At 39.0% G+C, this 20,242-nt stretch overlaps 2 protein-coding genes across 2 annotated transcripts; one reads left to right on the top strand and one right to left on the bottom strand.

Annotated features, from left to right (window-relative positions):
• Positions 1–93: 93 nt before the first annotated feature.
• On the bottom strand, positions 94–11,408 carry fkbp10b (FKBP prolyl isomerase 10b). The gene is made up of 10 exons (XM_049563672.1): positions 11,016–11,408; positions 10,611–10,756; positions 7,335–7,524; positions 6,945–7,090; positions 6,497–6,686; positions 6,172–6,317; positions 5,722–5,911; positions 5,498–5,640; positions 5,190–5,353; positions 94–519 (listed from the first exon to the last, which is right to left on the bottom strand). Exons 1-10 carry the CDS (start codon positions 11,201–11,203, stop codon positions 325–327), a joined length of 1,698 nt encoding a protein of 565 aa, XP_049419629.1. The 5' UTR covers positions 11,204–11,408; the 3' UTR covers positions 94–324.
• A 2,009-nt stretch (positions 11,409–13,417) lies between these two features.
• On the top strand, positions 13,418–19,087 carry LOC125880871 (endoplasmic reticulum protein SC65-like). The gene is made up of 7 exons (XM_049563680.1): positions 13,418–13,870; positions 15,565–15,714; positions 15,841–16,012; positions 17,645–17,773; positions 17,862–18,007; positions 18,310–18,393; positions 18,941–19,087. Exons 1-7 carry the CDS (start codon positions 13,418–13,420, stop codon positions 19,085–19,087), a joined length of 1,281 nt encoding a protein of 426 aa, XP_049419637.1.
• The last annotated feature ends 1,155 nt before the right edge of the window (positions 19,088–20,242 follow it).

The raw sequence follows: 20,242 nt of genomic DNA, 5'->3' as shown, positions 1-20,242 counted from the left end.
CATGCCAGTTCTTTAGGTGGGATACAAATCCTGGGGGAAAAAACAAAACAATTAGCTTTTTCATAGAAAATTTTTAATTAATGTGACTTTTATGGACGAATAAAGGTGCTTCTTTGGTTTTATAAAATACACCTATCAAAGACAATCACACAACACAGAACTTTACAAAAAGACCCTTTGCACTATTTTCTTGTCATTCAAACAAAATGTGGGATGTGGTGCAGAATATATTAAACCATGATGATGTATGGAAAAAGTCTCTCCTTTCTTGTTTGTAAGGTGTTGGGGTTTATCCCTGAGAGAGAATGAAAGCATTTGTCCTTATCACAATTCCTCATGCCTCGCCTCTTCCCGTTCCTTGTCCTCGTCGACCTTCAGTTTGAGTTCGTCTGATTTGATCAATCCATCTTTATTTCGGTCCTGGTTTTGGAACATGTCGGCTATAACCTGCTCCATGGTCAGTCCAGGCTTTATACGACCTTTGCCCTCCGTCACCTGAAGCTTGATGAACTCGGCAAACTAAAATGTTTCAAGACAAAAGGCAGCATCAATAACTAGTGACCCAAGTGGATATATATATATATATATACAGTACAGGCCAAAAGTTTGGACACACCTTCTCATTCAATGCGTTTTCTTTATTTTCATGACTATTTACATTGTAGATTCTCACTGAAGGCATCAAAACTATGAATGAACACATGTGGAGTTATGTACTTAACAAAAAAAGGTGAAATAACTGAAAACATGTTTTATATTCTAGTTTCTTTCAAAATAGCCACCCTTTGCTCTGATTACTGCTTTGCACACTCTTGGCATTCTCTCCATGAGCTTCAAGAGGTAGTCACCTGAAATGGTTTCCAACAGTCTTGAAGGAGTTCCCTTCACTCTGCGGTCCAGCTCACCCCAAACCATCTCGACTGGGTTCAGGTCCGGTGACTGTGGAGGCCAGGTCATCTGCCGCAGCACTCCATCACTCTCCTTCTTGGTCAAATAGCCCTTACACAGCCTGGAGGTGTGTTTGGGGTCATTGTCCTGTTGAAAAATAAATGATCGTCCAACTAAACGCAAACCGGATGGGATGGCATGTCGCTGCAGGATACTGTGGTAGCCATGCTGGTTCAGTGTGCCTTCAATTTTGAATAAATCCCCAACAGTGTCACCAGCAAAACACCCCCACACCATCACACCTCCTCCTCCATGCTTCACAGTGGGAACCAGGCATGTGGAATCCATGCGTTCACCTTTTCTGCGTCTCACAAAGACACGGCGGTTGGAACCAAAGATCTCAAATTTGGACTCATCAGACCAAAGCACAGATTTCCACTGGTCTAATGTCCATTCCTTGTGTTTCTTGGCCCAAACAAATCTCTTCTGCTTGTTGCCTCTCCTTAGCAGTGGTTTCCTAGCAGCTATTTGACCATGAAGGCCTGATTCGCGCAGTCTCCTCTTAACAGTTGTTCTAGAGATGGGTCTGCTGCTAGAACTCTGTGTGGCATTCATCTGGTCTCTGATCTGAGCTGCTGTTAACTTGTGATTTCTGAGGCTGGTGACTCGGATGAACTTATCCTCAGAAGCAGAGGTGACTCTTGGTCTTCCTTTCCTGGGTCGGTCCTCATGTGTGCCAGTTTTGTTGTAGCGCTTGATGGTTTTTGCGACTCCACTTGGGGACACATTTAAAGTTTTTGCAATTTTCCGGACTGACTGACCTTCATTTCTTAAAGTAATGATGGCCACTCGTTTTTCTTTAGTTAGCTGATTGGTTCTTGCCATAATATGAATTTTAACAGTTGTCCAATAGGGCTGTCGGCTGTGTATTAACCTGACTTCTGCACAACACAACTGATGGTCCCAACCCCATTGATAAAGCAAGAAATTCCACTAATTAACCCTGATAAGGCACACCTGTGAAGTGGAAACCATTTCAGGTGACTACCTCTTGAAGCTCATCCAGAGAATGCCAAGAGTGTGCAAAGCAGTAATCAGAGCAAAGGGTGGCTATTTTGAAGAAACTAGAATATAAAACATGTTTTCAGTTATTTCACCTTTTTTTGTTAAGTACATAACTCCACATGTGTTCATTCATAGTTTTGATGCCTTCAGTGAGAATCTACAATGTAAATAGTCAAGAAAATAAAAAAAACGCATTGAATGAGAAGGTGTGTCCAAACTTTTGGCCTGTACTGTATATATAAAATTTTAGACTTGTAGTAGATTTTCAGATGTTAGTAGGAGGGTAAACACTGCAGTTGAAACATCACAAACCAATCACGTCACTTTTGGTTTTCCTATGGCACACTTAATTAGGATTTTTTTCTTCATGGCTAAGTATGCTTTCACCTTTTATCACAAAATGTATTATGACATACAATACTACAGCTACATGACATGTTTTATGGCATAATATTCAACCTAATTTTTATGACATACTGTACAATGACTTTTCATGGAATTATTTTTTTAAATTGCTTACTATACAACGACTTTTTTTTATTTTTTTGCATACTGTACTATGACCTTTTTTGACATACTATACCATGATTTTTTCTTGACATACTATACTATGACTTTTTTTTGACATATTATACTATGATTGTTTTTGACATACTATACTAGGATTTTTTTGACATATTATACTATGATTGTTTTTTGACATACTATACTATGACTTTTTTCTTGACATACTATACTATGACTTTTTTGACATACTATACTAGGATTTTTTTTTGACATACTATACCATGATTTTTTTTGACATACTATACTATGACTTTTTTCTTGACATACTATACCATGATTGTTTTTGGCATACTATACTATGATTGTTTTTGACATACTATACTATGATTGTGTTTTTTGACATACTATACTATGATTGTTTTTGACATACTATACTAGGATTTTTTTGACATACTATACTATGATTGTTTTTTGACATACTATACTATGACTTTTTTCTTGACATACTATACTATGACTTTTTCTTGATATACTATAATATGGCTTTTTTTTTAACATACTATACTATGATTGTGTTTTTTGACATACTATACTATGATTGTTTTTGACATACTATACTAGGATTTTTTTGACATACTATACTATGATTGTTTTTTGACATACTATACTATGACTTTTTTCTTGACATACTATACTATGACTTTTTTGACATACTATACTATGATTTTTTTTTGACATACTATACCATGATTTTTTTTGACATACTATACTATGACTTTTTTCTTGACATACTATACCATGATTGTTTTTGGCATACTATACTATGATTGTTTTTGACATACTATACTATGATTGTGTTTTTTGACATACTATACTATGACTTTTTTCTTGACATACTATACTATGACTTTTTCTTGATATACTATAATATGGCTTTTTTTTTAACATACTATACTATGATTGTGTTTTTTGACATACTATACTATGATTGTTTTTGACATACTATACTAGGATTTTTTTGACATACTATACTATGATTGTGTTTTTTGACATACTATACTATGATTGTGTTTTTTGACATACTATACTATGATTGTTTTTGACATACTATACTAGGATTTTTTTGACATACTATACTATGATTGTGTTTTTTGACATACTATACTATGATTGTTTTTGACATACTATACTAGGATTTTTTTAACATACTATACTATGATTGTGTTTTTTGACATACTATACTATGATTGTTTTTGACATACTATACTAGGATTTTTTTGACATACTATACTATGATTGTGTTTTTTGACATACTATACTATGACTTTTTTCTTGACATACTATACTATAACTTTTTTGACATACTATACTATGACTTTTTCTTGACATACTATAATATGGCTTTTTTTTAACATACTATACTATGATTGTGTTTTTTGACATACTATAGTATGACTTTTTTGACATACTATATTATGATTGTGTTTTTTGACATACTATACTATGACTTTTTTCTTGACATACTATACTATAACTTTTTTGACATACTATACTATGACTTTTTCTTGACATACTATAATATGGCTTTTTTTTTAACATACTATATTATGATTGTGTTTTTTGACATACTATACTATGACTTTTTTTCTTGACATACTATACTATGATTTTTCTTGACATACTATACTATGACTTTTTCTTGACATACTATAATATGGCTTTTTTTTTTAACATACTATACTATGATTGTGTTTTTTGACATACTATACTATGACTTTTTTGACATACTATATTATGATTGTGTTTTTTGACATACTATACTATGACTTTTTTGACATACTATATTATGATTGTGTTTTTTGACATACTATACTATGACTTTTTTTCTTGACATACTATACTATGATTTTTCTTGACATACTATACTATGACTTTTTCTTGACATACTATATTATGATTGTGTTTTTTGACATACTATACTATGACTTTTTTTCCTGACATACTATACCATGATTTTTTTTGACATACTATACTATGACCTTTTTTGACATACTATACTATGACTTTTTCTTGACATACTATACTATGACTTTTTTGACATACTATATTATGATTGTGTTTCTTGACATACTATACTATGCCTTTTTTTTATCACATTTTATCACACACTTTATACTATGACATTTTTATGATGTGGTATAGTATGACTTTTTATGTAGTAGAAGATAGCATAGAAAATCCCAGAACAGCAACTGGAGCCTGAGGTAAGAATATTTTTGTCAATTGTTTGCAAGCTCAAGAATGTGCTATGAATCTCAATGTTCTCCATTATTCTCAAAGCAGAAGTTTTTGTACAGCAGTGAAACAGCAAGCAGCATTATTCTTAATATTAACACTAGATAGCGTCAAAATAAGGACTTTTCAAATCTTATTAATCATTAGCTGCACAGGCCAGTTTGGAGTTTTATCATTCCTATGTAAGCAGTGGTGGAAAGTAAAGCTTTTGAGGTATTTGTATTTAACTTATGTATTCAAATGTTATGTTACTTAATACTTCTATTTTACTACATTTCAGTGGGAAATATTGTACTTTTTACTCCACTAAATCACCTTATGTTTACACGGTGAAACTAAAGAAACTTTGTAAAACTTGGTAAATAAATACTTTTAGGGGCCCTCATCTGCCATATGAAATAATGTAGCTGGTGGTGATGTCAGCAGAAACGTACCTCCTCCAGGGGCACTTCTCCATTTTTGTCAACGTCCAGGGCTTCAAACAGATCTGCTGGGCTATCCCCAAGCCACACAAACAGGTAACCAGGCGGCACGCCTTTCTCAAAGCTCACCAGTTCAATGTCAAACACCAACACAGCACTGCTTGGCACACCACTGGCTGATGGATGGAAAACAAAAACACTGTTTAGGAGGTTTGTTTCTTGGTATTTAAGTGAATTCTAATTTGTATCTCAGGACTTTAAGAAGCCTGTCAGGGTTCAAAATAAAATATTTTATAAAACAACTTTCAGGTAGATCTCACCTCCTCTTTCTCCGTGTCCAAGGTGAGGTGGCACTGTTACCACCCTCTTCTCTCCGGCACACATGCCTCGCAAGCCTTGGTCCAGCCCGTCGATCACCTTGTCCGCCCCCAGCACTGCATCCTGAAGGTTCTCATAGTCGTGTCTGAGGACGAGGTCAGTTGGACAAATTAAGGAGGTGATGTCATATGATTGTTAAAAAATAAGGGCTGTCTGGGTGACTCACGAGGAGAAGAGCGGTGTGCCGTCCATCAAGGTGCAGTTGTAGTGGTAGCGGACGAGGTCGTTCTCCGCGGTGGTCTCATTACAACCCTCGGGTTTGTGGGTGATCTGGATGTTCACCGTGTCGTTGGGGTTGTGGAAGTCGATGACGTGAATGTCAAACACCAGCACAGCAGAGGGGGGGATGACGCCACCTGGACAGACCACACGTAAGTATTTAGTCTCTGTAGTAACTCTGAGTGTTGGGAAATATTCTGTTAATGTTCAGATGCACCAAGATTTCCAGTTCATAGAAGACCTACAGAGTAAAAGTGAACGAATGTGACTTGTAATGGTTGTGATCATGTCTCTCTCTCTCTCTTTGTAGATGTAGAACAATCAATCAACAGTAATTATTTAATCGATTCAGGCAGACAAGTTACTGCAAGGTGCTGGAAGCTTACCAGCAGCTTACCTGCTCCTTGCTCTCCATATGCCAGATGTGGAGGGATGATGACTCTCCGCCTCTCTCCGACGCAGGTTCCCAACAGGGCCTGGTCCATGCCAGCGATCACATACCCCATCCCGATGTAGGTGTTGTATGTGCCATTCCTCTGGTAGCTGTCGGCAGTAACAATTTTATATTAAGTTAAAACTGACTTTTATAAGAATTGTGCTTTCACGTCCTCTGTCATGTTCAAAACTCAACCTATGTCAGTATTGGAGCAGCACTAGTGATGGGTTGACATTTGGAGAAGGGTTAAACAATCAGCTTCACTGTCAGTGTGACCCGAGCTCACCTGGTGTCGAAGGTGACTCCATTCAGGAAGGTACCGTTGTAGTGGTACCGCATGTAATCCCCAACCACAGACTTGCGTGTGCACGACTCTGGCACCACCTGTTCCTGAATGGTGACGTCATCCTTTGGGTTATGAATGTCCACCAACAGGATGTCAAATACCAGGGTCGCCTGGGGGGGAATTTCTTTACCTGGTGAGCAGACGGTGGAAAATTTCAAAAGACATCTTAACAGCACTAACATAAAAGACAAGTGGTATGATCTGTGTTTAGTAAATGCATTTATTTGATAAGATGTAATTTCAGGAATTTGCCTGCTGATTCCTTGTAACATTGTTAGGTCCCTCTCACCTCTGTTTCCCTGGTGTTCATAGAAGCAGGATTAGCCTCACAGCAGGAACACCATCACTTCTTTTCTAGCCCTTTCAATGAACCATAACTCGTGCTTACCTGATCCTTTCTCTCCGTAGGCTTTGAAGGGCGGGATGATGATGTTTCTGATCTCTCCCACACACATGCCCAGCAGGCCTTCATCCAGGCCTTTAATTAACCAGCCCTCTCCCACATAGGTGTCGTGGGTCTGCTTCCTGATGTAACTACGTGGGGCTCATACAAGCGCAAAGTCAAACAAAGAACACACCTGGACAATACAAACACAAAAGAGCTGTCATTCGATTCTGACAGGGATTTGTTTCAGAGTATGGAGACAAGGTTTAGCTTCAAACATTGACTGAGGTTTATTAATATTCTCAGGGCTACAGTTGCTAATCACCTTCTATATTCTTTCATAAAAAGGTCAGTGTTTTGTAACAGCATTTTGCAGAATTTAAGACAATTCACCTGGAGTCAAAGACGGTGCCGTCGAGCAGAGTGCCGTTGAAATGGTAGCGTACAAAGTCGGTGCGCATCACGGAGCGTTTGCAGTCTTTGGGAGTGGTGATGGTTTTGGTGACAACCATGTCGGCTTTGTTCCACAGATCCAACAGATGGATGTTAAACACCAGGGTGGTGTCTGGAGGAACCACATCACCTGTAAACATGGTTAGATGAAGGTTAGATGGACTCACACAACAAAGACACCAGGCTGAGAACTGTCGTCACTATAATCTATCTTAAGTGAAAGCTTCTGAAATGACACCTTTGATCATCGTTGTTAAGTCACAAGTCTCCACCCCAGCTGCATCAGACTGTCACTCCTGACTAGACCACTCCCCCCAAAACCAGACTCCACCCTTCAGGCCTGTGACTCTCTTTTTCCTCCAAACATGCCACGCAGGACAAAGAGGACTGATGTGAGTGCATATGGACCTCTCACTTTTATAGTGTTTTACTTTGTTGTTCCTGTATGTGTTATTTAAAAGTATACAGATTGTTTTGTGTTTATTCCTCAAAGATTCCTGAGTTTAAACAGTTGTTAAGATGAAAAGTAATGCCATAGTGGATGCATGCATTACATGATAACCTAATTTACTAATATTATTTTTATTAATATTGTTCAACACAACGCAGAGCGGTCATATTTTCTTTTAATATTCCAGCTTCCTCCCACAGTCCAAAGACATGCAGGTTAACTGGTAACTCTAAATTGTCTGTAGGTGTGAATGTGAGCATGAATGGTTGTCTGTCTCTGTGCGTCAGCCCTGTGATAGTCTGGTGACCTGTCCAGGGTGTACCCTGCCTCTCGCCCAATGTCAGCTGGGATAGGCTGACATTGGGCCCCTGTAACCCCTAACAGGATAGTGGTTACAGAAACTGAATGAGGGTAAACTGTTGAGTCTTGGTGGCAGAATGACTCCACAGGTGGCAATGTTTACACTCTGCAGCCACCAGCATGTCAATCTTTTCACTTACACATGAAATACTACCTCAACATCTACTAGATGGCTTGGCACAAAATGTGGTACAGGGATTCATGGTTTCCAGAGGATGAATCCCACTGACTTTGGTGATCCCTTCTCATTGAGTTCCACCATCAGGACAAATTTTGCTTATATGAAAATGTTAGCAGAAGGGCACTGAATGAGCATAGACCCCTGCCAAGGCCAAATGCCCCATCCCGTGATTTGGATCCAATCCAAAATTTGGACAGAAAAAGCAATACATTTTATTGTTCTAGTAAGCTTCTAAAAGTTTAAATTGTATTTGCAAATTTATACAATTTAAAAATTGATAATCAATACAATATTTCCACATAAAATATGTGTTCGTATTTTGCCACATAATACATGTGTTGCTGAGCTGATGTCATATATGCAGAAACATGGAGGGTGACAGTAAATGGTTGGGTGATGAAAATAAACGTATTATTGCATATCGATTTTTTGCTCACGTGTCATTTTTAATATGGTGTTGGGTTGTAACCCATAGTAACCCACAGAGACAGCAGACTTACTTGACGACATGGCCAAACGCAAGTATGATGCTGAATATATTAAACTTTGTGGACCTTGAACTAATGGCTAAGAGGAAATCTGGACCCTGTGGCTGGACCAGTTGGGAACCACTGTTTTAGGGAACATACTGGTGCAACAACATCACTTAATAATATAAAACTTCAAACTGTCATCAACGTGTCATTTTAATGTCCTGAGCAATAAAATACAACACATCTTCTATAACGTCCATTTTGTTTCCACATTACATCACAGGAAATGGGATTATCCAAGGAGCATGTGAATGCAGCATAAGCACAGCCTTACAGAGCAGCCAGCATGGCTGTAAACTCTTCACTGTTTATGTAGCGGTTACTATGCACGTCTCGTCGACCTCAACACTTACTGACTGTATGAAAAGTCTGCCAAACTGCTATATAAACTCTGAGGGACGGGGGGGGGGCAGGGGAAAATGAGTCATGGGCCCCTGTTGAGCCTCAGAGACCAGCACTTCTATGACCCAGGTTTGATGTATATCAGTCTGTGATAACTTGATGGGAATCTATTTAGAAATATTTTATAGAAAAATAAGGTTTGTGTGTTTGATCATCTCTATCCCATGATGCTCAGGAGTTATATGATAATAATAATAATAATAATAAAAATTAAGAATAATAATCAGAATAAGAATAATATTTGGAATAATCAGAATAATATTCAGAATAATCAGAGTAATACTTGGAATATTAAGAATAACAATCGAAATAATAATAATAATAATTATAATCGGAATAATAAGAATAATACTAAGAATAATGATAGGAATAATAAGAATAATAATTGGAAAAATAATCATAACAATAATAATAATAATAATAATCGGAATAATCAGAATAATAATAATAATAATCGGAATAATAATAATAATCAGAATTCTAATGGGAATAATAAGAACAATAAGTATAATAATCAGAATAATAATTGGAATAATAATAATAATAATGATAGATCAGCTGTCATATTATGATATTTTGTATTTAAAGGAAGGGTATGTAATCACTCTCCACTTTTATTGCATCAAATTTAAAAATCCAAAAAGTTTCTCTTTGTAAAGTCTGTGTAAATGATCCCCACCTCTGGTAGATGCCTGGACTCATTCTAAACCTAAATCATTACTATGGTGTACCTGTCTGAAGTGTTTGGCCATGGAGTCCTCATTCTGTGTCCTTATCGCGTATTTATGTTCTGAAAGTCTGTTTTTATTTGGGACGCAACAAAAGACGTCTTAAAAATAGTCACAGGCATGTTACACGATTTACAACAAAAGCTGTGTTGCAACTGAAGTAGTACTACCTGAGGGTTTCTCTAACCACGTGGATTCACTTATCAGTCAGAATGGACACCCCCTACCGAGCTTATAAAATGTTTGCTTGACTCTCTTTCAATTCAGCTGCATTTCTTCCTGCTCCACACATGAGTGCCTGAAGTTCATTTTTTCCTCCCAAGGGCACAAGACATGTTTAATTGGTGCATACTGGCAAAAAATATGTAATTAAACAAATGGCATTTACAACCTGAAGCCCTCAGGGCCCCTGACAGTCTGGAGCCAACCTGAACTCTCAAATATTAACACTGCTCTGGAAAATTTGCTGAGCTGTCTCTAACCATTGCAACCATTGAACTACTGCACATCTGCAGCCTCCTACTTGCGCCGAACAACTCAATGTATGACGTTTCCATTTACCTGCGCCTGTGCTCCCATAGGCCAGGTGCGGCGGGACGGTGACTGTCCTGCGCTCATTCACACACATCCCCTGCAGACCTTTGTCAACGCCTGCGATGAGCCGGCCCTCTCCCAGCAGGCCCACCTTCGCGTCTCCTCTCTGGTAGCTGTGCAGGAGGCAGAGACAGAGAAAATGTCAGAAGTGGGTCAACTTTAAAAGGCACTCTGGAAAAAAGTCACTGCATCTGTGGGGCATGCTTTGCAAACTTATTTCGACAGATCTCAGATTTTGTTACATTTCAGAAGCCTTAACCAGACTGTGGATCCGCTCTTATGGCCTCTGCAGCACAGTTAACTTTGCAAGCAAATGGACAAAAGTAAAAATCAATGCATTCACAAACTCAGATAAAACGCGGATGAACTCACCTCGAATCAAATGTTTTCCCGTCGACAAAAGTGGCGTTATAGTGATAACGGACATAGTCTCCGTCTTTGGCTTCTCTGACACAGACTTTAGGGATCAGATATCTGTCCACGACTACATCTCCTAACACAGGGCTGGGGTTACCCTCCACAGCAGAGAGGAGGAAAAAGACAAAGCAGCAGGCAAACATCTTCACACAATCACGTCAAACAGTAAATTATAAAAAGAGCCACAGCATGGAGAAGTTACAAGAAGATAGTCCTGGGTGCGTGTTGCGCAGAGGGCCCGAGGGTGCAGATGTGGAGCTGTGGTGTCTGAAGGCTGTAAACGTGGACAATCTCCAGGTTGCAGTGAAGAGTTTTTGCCAGAGGGAAGGAATGTCAGAGCTGGGAGAGGAAGCGCCTCTGTCAAGCTCAGCACAATAAGTAAAGATCAGTACTTCCTTTAGAAAATAAAATCACAGTCAAAGGGAGATAAAGAAAAGTAGGGTTAAACAAATGAGTACAGTAAGAATACTGCCTCCACATTCTTCTACTTTGGGGTAAAATGACTTGGAACAATCTTCAAAAAGATCTAAAATTAGAAAGACTTAGTGATGAATCTAAGAGCATCATAAAGAATGTGGTGACAGAGACATGAGCTTGTTCTTCTTGAGAGGCCACTACGTTTGACTAGTTGTTGTTTTATTGTGGATTTTTATATGATGTATTTGTTGCATTTTAAATGTGTTCTGATTGGCTGCTACCTTGGCCAGGTCTCATTTGTAAAAGAGAATTTCAATCTCAGTGGTACTTCCTGGTTAAATAAATAGATTTAGATAAAACACAATTTTCTCATAGGTCAGCCATTCAAACCATTATAACGTATTTAAAACTTAGATGTTATTTCTGATACATTACTTGTGTATAATGGTGTGTTAATTTTTCAGTGGAGACCTATTTTGAGGACACCACAGGTGTGGACTTGCATCATGTGACTTGGACTAGAGTCACAAGTTTTATGACTTTAGATCTGACTTGACAAAATAAAAAAAGATTTGTAACTGAACTTGACTCATGACTTCATTTGGACTAAAGCCTTTTGACTTGAAAACTGATACCATCTCCCACGCCCACTGATTGAAAAGGATGATATTTAAAAAGTGTGTCACCAATCAGTCCATATCCTGAGTTAGCTATCATCAATGGTACTCATTCCCAACAAGTCATGATCCACTTTCTTTGAACCAATCCATCAGCAAGCAACCAAGGGGCAGGAGAGCACCGTAGAACTTAAATTATGTTCCTGAGCGCCAAAAAATGATACCAAAGATTATTTTCGGCTGCACAAAAACCTGTCAATGGTCAACACAAAAAGGAACTGCATTGCATGCAAAATGTGCGGGTCAAAAAATGTAGACAGAGATGCAACATCTTTCAACAAACTTGTTCTAACAAATAAATACACATTTTAAAAAGCATTCAGAATTTTTGTAAATTTAATATATATATATAATCATCATCATCATCATTGTTATTATTATTATTTTGTTGTTAAAATGGCATTGGATTTGGTGAAGAATGCATCTGGACTATTATTATTATTATTATTATTATTATTATTATTATTATCACTATGTTATTTATTCAATTTCATTTACTTAATTTTATTTTATTATTATTTTTAATTTTATTTATTTTTGTCCATTTCCTGCTTTTATTTTGAAAGAGAACTCGCCTTTACTTCTGTTTGGCTTGACTCTCCAGCACCGCTGTATCCAGCAGCACACAGACCCGCCTCCGTGGATCAGTCAGAGCCGTAAAGTAGCCTGAGAGCCCCACACTTCCAGTTTTCCACTAATGCTGTGAAACTTTGAAGAAGCGCTCTCAAGTAGTGGAGTAGAAAAAGAGGTCCAGTCTAGTCTGCGAGGGAGTTCACTTCCTGTCCCACATCCAGGAGACGTCTCAATATGAGAGGAACAAATAGTAACAATCCCAAAACTACTGAGGGCAGAGCAACAACTGCTGAGAACAAAACGCAGCCCTCTGATTCACACATATAATTAGCACATCCTAAAACTCTAAATGACCTTTTATAATAAACTACGGGACTTACATTTATGTTCTTGCAGTTTAATGTATCATATTTATGCTGACAGTAAACCTAAGTGAGCAAACAACAAATAAGTCAACAATGCGCACAAGCGGTCACTTTTACGCACGCATATCATTGTGCCAAATAAAGCAACCCAGCAGTGTGTGACAGCTGAAGGCCTGCACAGAGAAACCTGAGCCACTAACCTCTGAAAGGCCCAATCCCGGAATTCCCACAGACCCCTAAGCATTTGAGCAGACCACCACTCAGACAGTGAAGCCAGCCGGAGCAGACAGAGGGAGCAGACTAATATGTGGGTTATTATCTTATCATGCTTGTATTCTGCGCCAAAGGACACGCTTTGCTTTGTTTGACTTTTGTTTTTATGACAGCCGCGCAATATGAAAACTACAGCTTCATTAATTTCCCCACAGATGAGCTGGTGCCGCTCACCACTGCGTATGGACTGGCTTTGGATCATTACGCAGCAGAGAACTGGACTGAATCGATCCAATATTTGGAGCTGAGTTTGCGTTTGCTCCGGCTGCTTAGAGACAGTGTGAGGTACTGCGTGCTGCACTGTAACAGCAGCAGACATGAAGAACCTGCCTTTGGGGGAAACCAGGAGCTCCGCGTCTACTGGCACGTTATGATGAGAGCGTCCTGTCAGAAGAAGTGCAGGGAGCACTTCCCCGCGCTGCAGCTCCCCCCTCCCAGCAGGCACATCCTGTACGACTTCAGCAGAAGATCTGCATACAGATATCTGCACTTTGCGCACTCCAGGGTGAGACACACAAAGTTACAGGACACCTCATATCAACATAGCACAGCCAGTTTTAAGGACTTTGTAAAACTAAAATAATTTAAAATACATACACCATCTCAACGAGGATAAATCAACACAAAGTCCATCACATTTACTGACAAAATCAAGTCAGTATTTTAACATCACTGTTATTTCATTATTTTTACTATTTAGCACTCCACACATTTTAAGTATGTAGACTCAGGGACTGTGTTGTGCCATATAAATGTTTGTGTTCTTTTATACAGTCGTTTTATTCATGTTGCATGTTGATCCCAAAGAAACACTCATTCTGCCTTGCACAGAGATGTATGATAAAGTGATATCTGGATTCATTTTCTGAGACCTTAAATGTGTTCCAGTAAACCAGCAGACCTGAAGTTGTCTTAAAAATGGATTCCAGGGATCAGTAGCAATATGAGCAATAATACAGCCGCAAATTACTTATCAGGAATTACAGATATACTGAATGACAAGCAACAAAAATGGTGCCTTTAAAGAAAAACAATTAAATGGTAGATTGCATCCTCAGTCGTATCCCTTCGGCTCAGTTGAGTCCAGTACTTTGGATCTAGCTCAAGACCTTTATCATAGTCTTTCTCCAGTCCCCTCTGTATTTTAAAAGGGCAAAATACCCCAAAATAACCAGTAATAAATAGTGTTTGTAGTGTTTTTTAGAATTAAACACAACAAACCTGTGGAATTCTCTACCTCTGGAAATTTGAATGACAGGCTCTCTCTGTATTTTTAAACATAAATTAAAGACCTACCTTTTCTAATCTGACTTTTAATATTACAGTCTTGTTTTTTAAATTTTAACCATTGGCTTTTACCATTTTCTTAACCTCTCCTGTTTATTTCTATTCTATTTATCTATTCACTCTGTTTTTATTCTATGGAGTCACTCATGTTAGTTTGTTCTGTTTTAGTTGGTTTGCTTTTTTAATATTTTATTGTCTTGTGCCTGTGTCTTTCCAGTTTTACCATGTGAAGCACTTTAGGCTGCATGTTTGTATGAAGGGTGCTATATGAATAAAGTTGAGTTGAGATGAGTTGAGGTATCCTCTATGGATAGATTACTGGGGCCAAAGAGTCAGCCCGCCCCCCGGCCTGCAAAATGTGACTCATATTAACATGACCAGGAAAAGGCTCAAAATGATCACAAAGAGATGCAGAGGAACTGCAAAAAGACACAGAATATGTTTAACAACCACCAAAAACACATAAGAAACACAAAACAACCAAAAAAAATAAAAGATACAAAAGTAACCTCACGGAATCACAATACAACTACAGAAGGTGGCAAAACGACCACAAAGAGACACGTAACAACCAGAAACAGACACAAAATGACCTCAAAGAAACAAAAAAAATCACAAAAAGACACAAAATGACCTCAAAGACACACAAAACAACCAAAAGGTACATAAAATAACACAAAAGAACTACAACAAAAAAGAGGCAAAATCACCAAGTCTTAGTGTGTGTCTCCACTCCTGTGTAAAAGGGTGGCAGGGCCTTTTACTTGTCTGTGCCCAGGGACCTGTTGTCTCATAATCCGCCCATGCCTGTAGCATCCTACCAAGTTATACAACACAAGAAACAAAACACTGAATGTCTCTGTCACTAATCCTCCCAACAACAACTGATGTAATTCAGAGTTTCTCCCCCAGCTCAATGATCTGCAGAGCGCCATCCCATGTGCCTACACCTACCTCCAGAAGAACCCTGAGGACCAGGAGATGCGGCAGCTGATGGAGGAGTACAAGAGCCAGTACGACCTGAGCGGCTACCTCACCGACCACGAAGAACAACAACATGAGGTGAGGACCACCTGCCCATTCTCTGTACAACACACAGCGTACAGTTTAATCTCACATCAACAGCATTACAAATCTTCTGGTCCCAGTTTCTGAAGTGAAAACGTGGATCAATCGTTTCCTTTCTAGGCCTCCTTTGTGAGAGGAGTGAAACTCATCAACTCAGGTGACTTCAGCACGGGTGTTGAACACATGGAGGACGCTCTGAGACTTTACCTCCACGAGTATGACCTCTGTCAGGCTGACTGTGAAGGGATCAGTCAGCTTACGCCACACACTGACTTCTACGCAGTCATAGCAGGTTGGTATGACGTATTTAGTTTACTACGGTTGTCTGACAGCTATAGTTACTTTTTAAATTTAGATTCATCATAAAAACACATATAATAAGATAATAAAATGCAACATATATTAAATATTAAACCAGTGGTCATCTACCTTTTTGGCTTGCAGTGTTCAAAGTTGTTTTTCCTCCTTCCTCTCCCATAAATCATCTCACAACTTCTCAGATTTATCCTTGTAATAAAATCCGACCCTCCTGTTAGGAACCACTGGACCACACTACCTAACTGTATATGAGGCAGATAAAACTAGCTCTACCTGAGATGTATTTGGACCCAAGGACGACTAGCTGATGCTAGGCTGTTAGCTAATGGGGATCCTAATAAACTAGACTAAACTAAAATATTAAAGCTAGTGTAGGCAACTTATTTTACATGTGTTTTTTCTGTTATATTTGATGAAATTCCATTTACATCCTGATAACAATCAAAAAATGAAATGCTCTAGAAAAAAAAGAAACAAATAAACTAAACTAAAATGTTGCCAATAGTTTAGCTTTCTGCTAACCTGAGCTAAAGGCTCACAGCTTCAAGTTCACGTTTATGTAGCTAACATTAGCAAGAGCCTCAATCACAGTGTGTCCTCCACCTCACTCCCTGCCGCAAAAGACCACTTTGCCTGGAGGACGGTGGGCAGCAGCTCCAGAGATGGAACCCAGTCCGTGGGCGCCACAACACTAATCCAGCCAGCAAACAGGTTAGACCCTGAGCTGCTGCTGGCCACAAGCCCGCTGTGACACCCTGCACCAAATGGGCTTATGCTGGCCGAATTCAACTTTTATTGTATGTTGTCTTACCTGACCAATGTTAAGACTGATGGAATAAATGTGTTTAGTCTCTAGGTTTTGTTTCGCCTTAGGTGTTCTGTATGCACTGCCTTTTCTTTAATCTAGACAACGCTTTCATAAACACATTTTAAATACAATTTGCTTTATGTCTGGGACCCTATTCTCAAGCTTTCGATAACTTATCAGGGTGCTCCATTTCTCCATTACTTCATTTGAATTGTACATGTGTTTTTTCTTCATGTTTTTGTGAATGAATGAATGAAAGTTGCTACGACCGCAGACCAAAGGTCAGTCTCCCAAGCTGCTGCCTCCCTCTCCTCCCAAGAAAGCATTCCACAGCGGCGGAGAGCGAGGTGAACATTTGTTGTCTGATAAACAGAGACAGAGGAGAGCGGGGCAAGGAGGGGCTGAGTGAATGAACTGAGGGCAGCTATAAATCAATGTCTTGGAAACACTGGGTTACTGTATGAAGCACGTGCATATGACCGTGGTCATCTGGTGGGAGGGGCTTAAGACGCAGACGGGAGAGCTGCAGGAGGAGGGATAGATTTCTGCCTACCCCAGCTCTAATATAAGACTCGCAGTGGCTATTTTACAGCAAAATGAGTACTTTTGTGTTGACACTTTGAGCACATCTTGTTGACAATACTTGTTCTTTTAAATAAGGATTATAATGCAGCACTTTTCCTTGGAATTAAGTACTTTTACATTCACGTATTGGTACTTAAGTAAAGGGTCTGAATACTTCCACTACTGTCTCTGGTTTTATTCTCACTGAATAACTTCTGCTTTGCTTTCCCACAGATGTTTACGTTGACGTGTTACGCTGTAAGCTCAGATGTGAAGAAAACTTGAAGCCTAATGTCGGGGGTTATTTCGTGGAGAAATTTGTGGCCACCATTTACCACTACCTGCAGTATGCCTATTATAAGAGTAAGTTTACGACTGTAACTGAGCTTTTCATCACTGCTCTTATAACACCAGCACTCATCTGTGTATCTGCTGTTTTATCTCTGACCAGTGAACGACGGCCGCAGTGCGGTGCCCTGTGTGTACAGCTACTTCCTGTTTGAATCTGAGGACCAGGTCATGAAGCAGAACCTGCAGTACTATAAAGCCTACAGTGAACAGTGGGGGCTTCAGGCTGAACACTTCACACCCAGGATGGTGAGAGGAAATATTAAATATGTCGTCTGTCTCATCTAACATTACAAAAACTAAACTAAGGAACACACAGTTTGTCCTCATCTGACAGTTACACTAACATAACACTGCTAAAGCAAGAAAATGGCCGAGATTCAAATTCACACTGTCAAGTTAAAGGGAAAATGTGCAGTTCAACCTTTATTATTTTCAGTCCATCATATAATCAATCAATTGTTCTCTTTGCTGAAAACCACCAATCAAACAGTTCTTATTTATTTAGTTTGTCATTCTTACTTACTTTTGTCCCGTCTCTGTTTAAACAGGAGGCTCTCAAACTCTACAACCTCACTGTCACTCAAAAGCAGATGCTGACATCTGCAGAGAAGTACGCAGAGATGGGTGATGAGGTGAGTTTAAGGAACATATTTACTTAAAGGTACACTATGCAGGATTATCATTTTTACTTGCTAATGAAAGTAAAGTCAGCCCCAGATTCACTCTCATTTGGCATTTTGCCTTGCTATATGTGCATTTTTTCTGCGCTGTGTCTCTTGAGGCCCTGACACACCAAACACAGTCAGCCATCGGCCAATGCCAGGCTGTCAGTGAGCGTCTGTCACCCTAATTTTTGTGTTGTGTACTTCGTTATTTTAGGAATATTCTGCATAATATACCTTCAACAAGTGCCTCTCATTTACCAGAAATAAGGAATTTAAAACTTTGAAGCTACGCAGGATGTCATTACATTGTGCTGCTATTCTTGAGTGACATGAAAACAAAAGGCTTGTTTCCTAAATGTTGGAAATAAGGAAAACTTAAACGACCGTAATAAGAGAAAGCCTTGAAAAAATACTGATTCATCTAAAGAGTGTGAAAGTTGTTTGTATACAGTAGTTACGGAACAGTTCTAAGAGTCATTTTAATCATAAATTATTTTTGGGGTGTTTCTCTCAGGATTTTCTTGGACCAGAGGGAGCAGCACTTTTGGCCTCAGAGTCCCCTGATGTTGAGTTTGAGGGGATGGGAGACTACGAGGAGTCGATCTACGCTGACTGGAGACAACCGGAGGGCAAAGGAGACTCTGGGGAGTCAGATATCTGAAGACAGCTGAGAGTCAGAGTTTAACACTCAACAGTAGATCTGAAGATGTCAGTGATCATTCGTCAGTCAGGTCTTTAACGTTTAAGTGTCATGTCCTCTTCTGTCCTCACAGTTTGTTAATTATTTTCATTTGTATCCGTCTACTGTTTTTAAGGAATAAAATAAAGTCAGTAATAACTGTTTCCACTTATTAAAATCTAGATAAGTCAGAGATTTAGAAGCACTCTGTAGTTTTTATCTTGATGCTGTTACGTTAAGTATATTATAGCACAGCGTAGATTTATCACCAATAAAACAATGTATAAATTGGGCGCCACACAGGAGAATAATTCCTACACATTCCTACAATAAATCCTACACTGTCTTACTTTAGGAAAAATAGTAATTTAGTTGGGGAATTAGCCCGGATAGCCCGGGGTGGTTGGTTGGTCCATGTTTAAACTACTGCTCCCTTTACTTTTGACTTGATGTTTTTTCCTTTAAGGTTTTTGGGCCAAGACGTCCAAAACTGAAGTCAACTTTGAAGTTCTTATCTTTGAGCTATTCTGTTCTCCTTCATGCAGTGTGTTGGTTGATGTCTCCCCACTTCCCCCAGCTCACAGGTGTTTAACCCCAGGTTTAAGTTCCTGAACTGCTGTGATTCATATTCACATATGGCAAACTAAATATTAATCTAGTTTTTACTTGTATTAAGAACATATTTATGTTCATACTGTGAGAGACACGGATAACATCCCAGTCCTCAACACAAGCTGCAGAAACATCACTGACGTTCAATAAATATTTACAAATATTTACAAATACAGCCTGTTTACAAAGAGGGGGAAACTACAGGCCAGTTTCAAGTTAACTCTTCACCAGCACAGGTTCATCACAGCTGCAGCGTAAATCTACACTGCTCAAATTTTTAAAAATAATTTTATCAGAGCAACTCATAATGTGACTAGTGTGTACGGCCCCTGCGTGCCTGTATGCACTCCTGACAACATCTGGGCATGCTCCTGATGAATAGGCAGATTGTGTCCCGGGGGATCTCCTCCCAGACCTAGATCAGGGCATCATTGAGCTCCTGGACAGTCTGAGGTGGTTCTTGGCAGCATCTGATGCACCGATACATATCATCCCATAGGTGCTAAATTGGATTTAACTGCCTTC

This window comes from Epinephelus fuscoguttatus, linkage group LG20, assembly GCF_011397635.1.
Source record: "Epinephelus fuscoguttatus linkage group LG20, E.fuscoguttatus.final_Chr_v1".
NCBI classification, from domain to species: Eukaryota; Metazoa; Chordata; class Actinopteri; order Perciformes; family Serranidae; genus Epinephelus; species Epinephelus fuscoguttatus.
This window is presented reverse-complemented; position numbering and strand designations above follow the sequence as displayed.

Bases quoted from the DNA above. Each gene is read 5' to 3' on its own strand.
- fkbp10b (XM_049563672.1), bottom strand. From the start codon at position 11,203: ATGTTTGCCTGCTGCTTTGTCTTTTTCCTCCTCTCTGCTGTGGAGGGT. The intron at 10,757-11,015 runs GTGAGTTCATCC...CCTCCTGCACAG, and splicing joins GGGAAAACATTTGATTCGAG to CTACCAGAGAGGAGACGCGA. The intron at 5,354-5,497 runs GTGAGATCTACC...TCCATCCATCAG, and splicing joins TGGACACGGAGAAAGAGGAG to CCAGTGGTGTGCCAAGCAGT.
- LOC125880871 (XM_049563680.1), top strand. From the start codon at position 13,418: ATGCTTGTATTCTGCGCCAAAGGACACGCTTTGCTTTGTTTGACTTTT. The intron at 13,871-15,564 runs GTGAGACACACA...TTTCTCCCCCAG, and splicing joins TGCACTTTGCGCACTCCAGG to CTCAATGATCTGCAGAGCGC. The intron at 17,774-17,861 runs GTAAGTTTACGA...ATCTCTGACCAG, and splicing joins GCAGTATGCCTATTATAAGA to TGAACGACGGCCGCAGTGCG.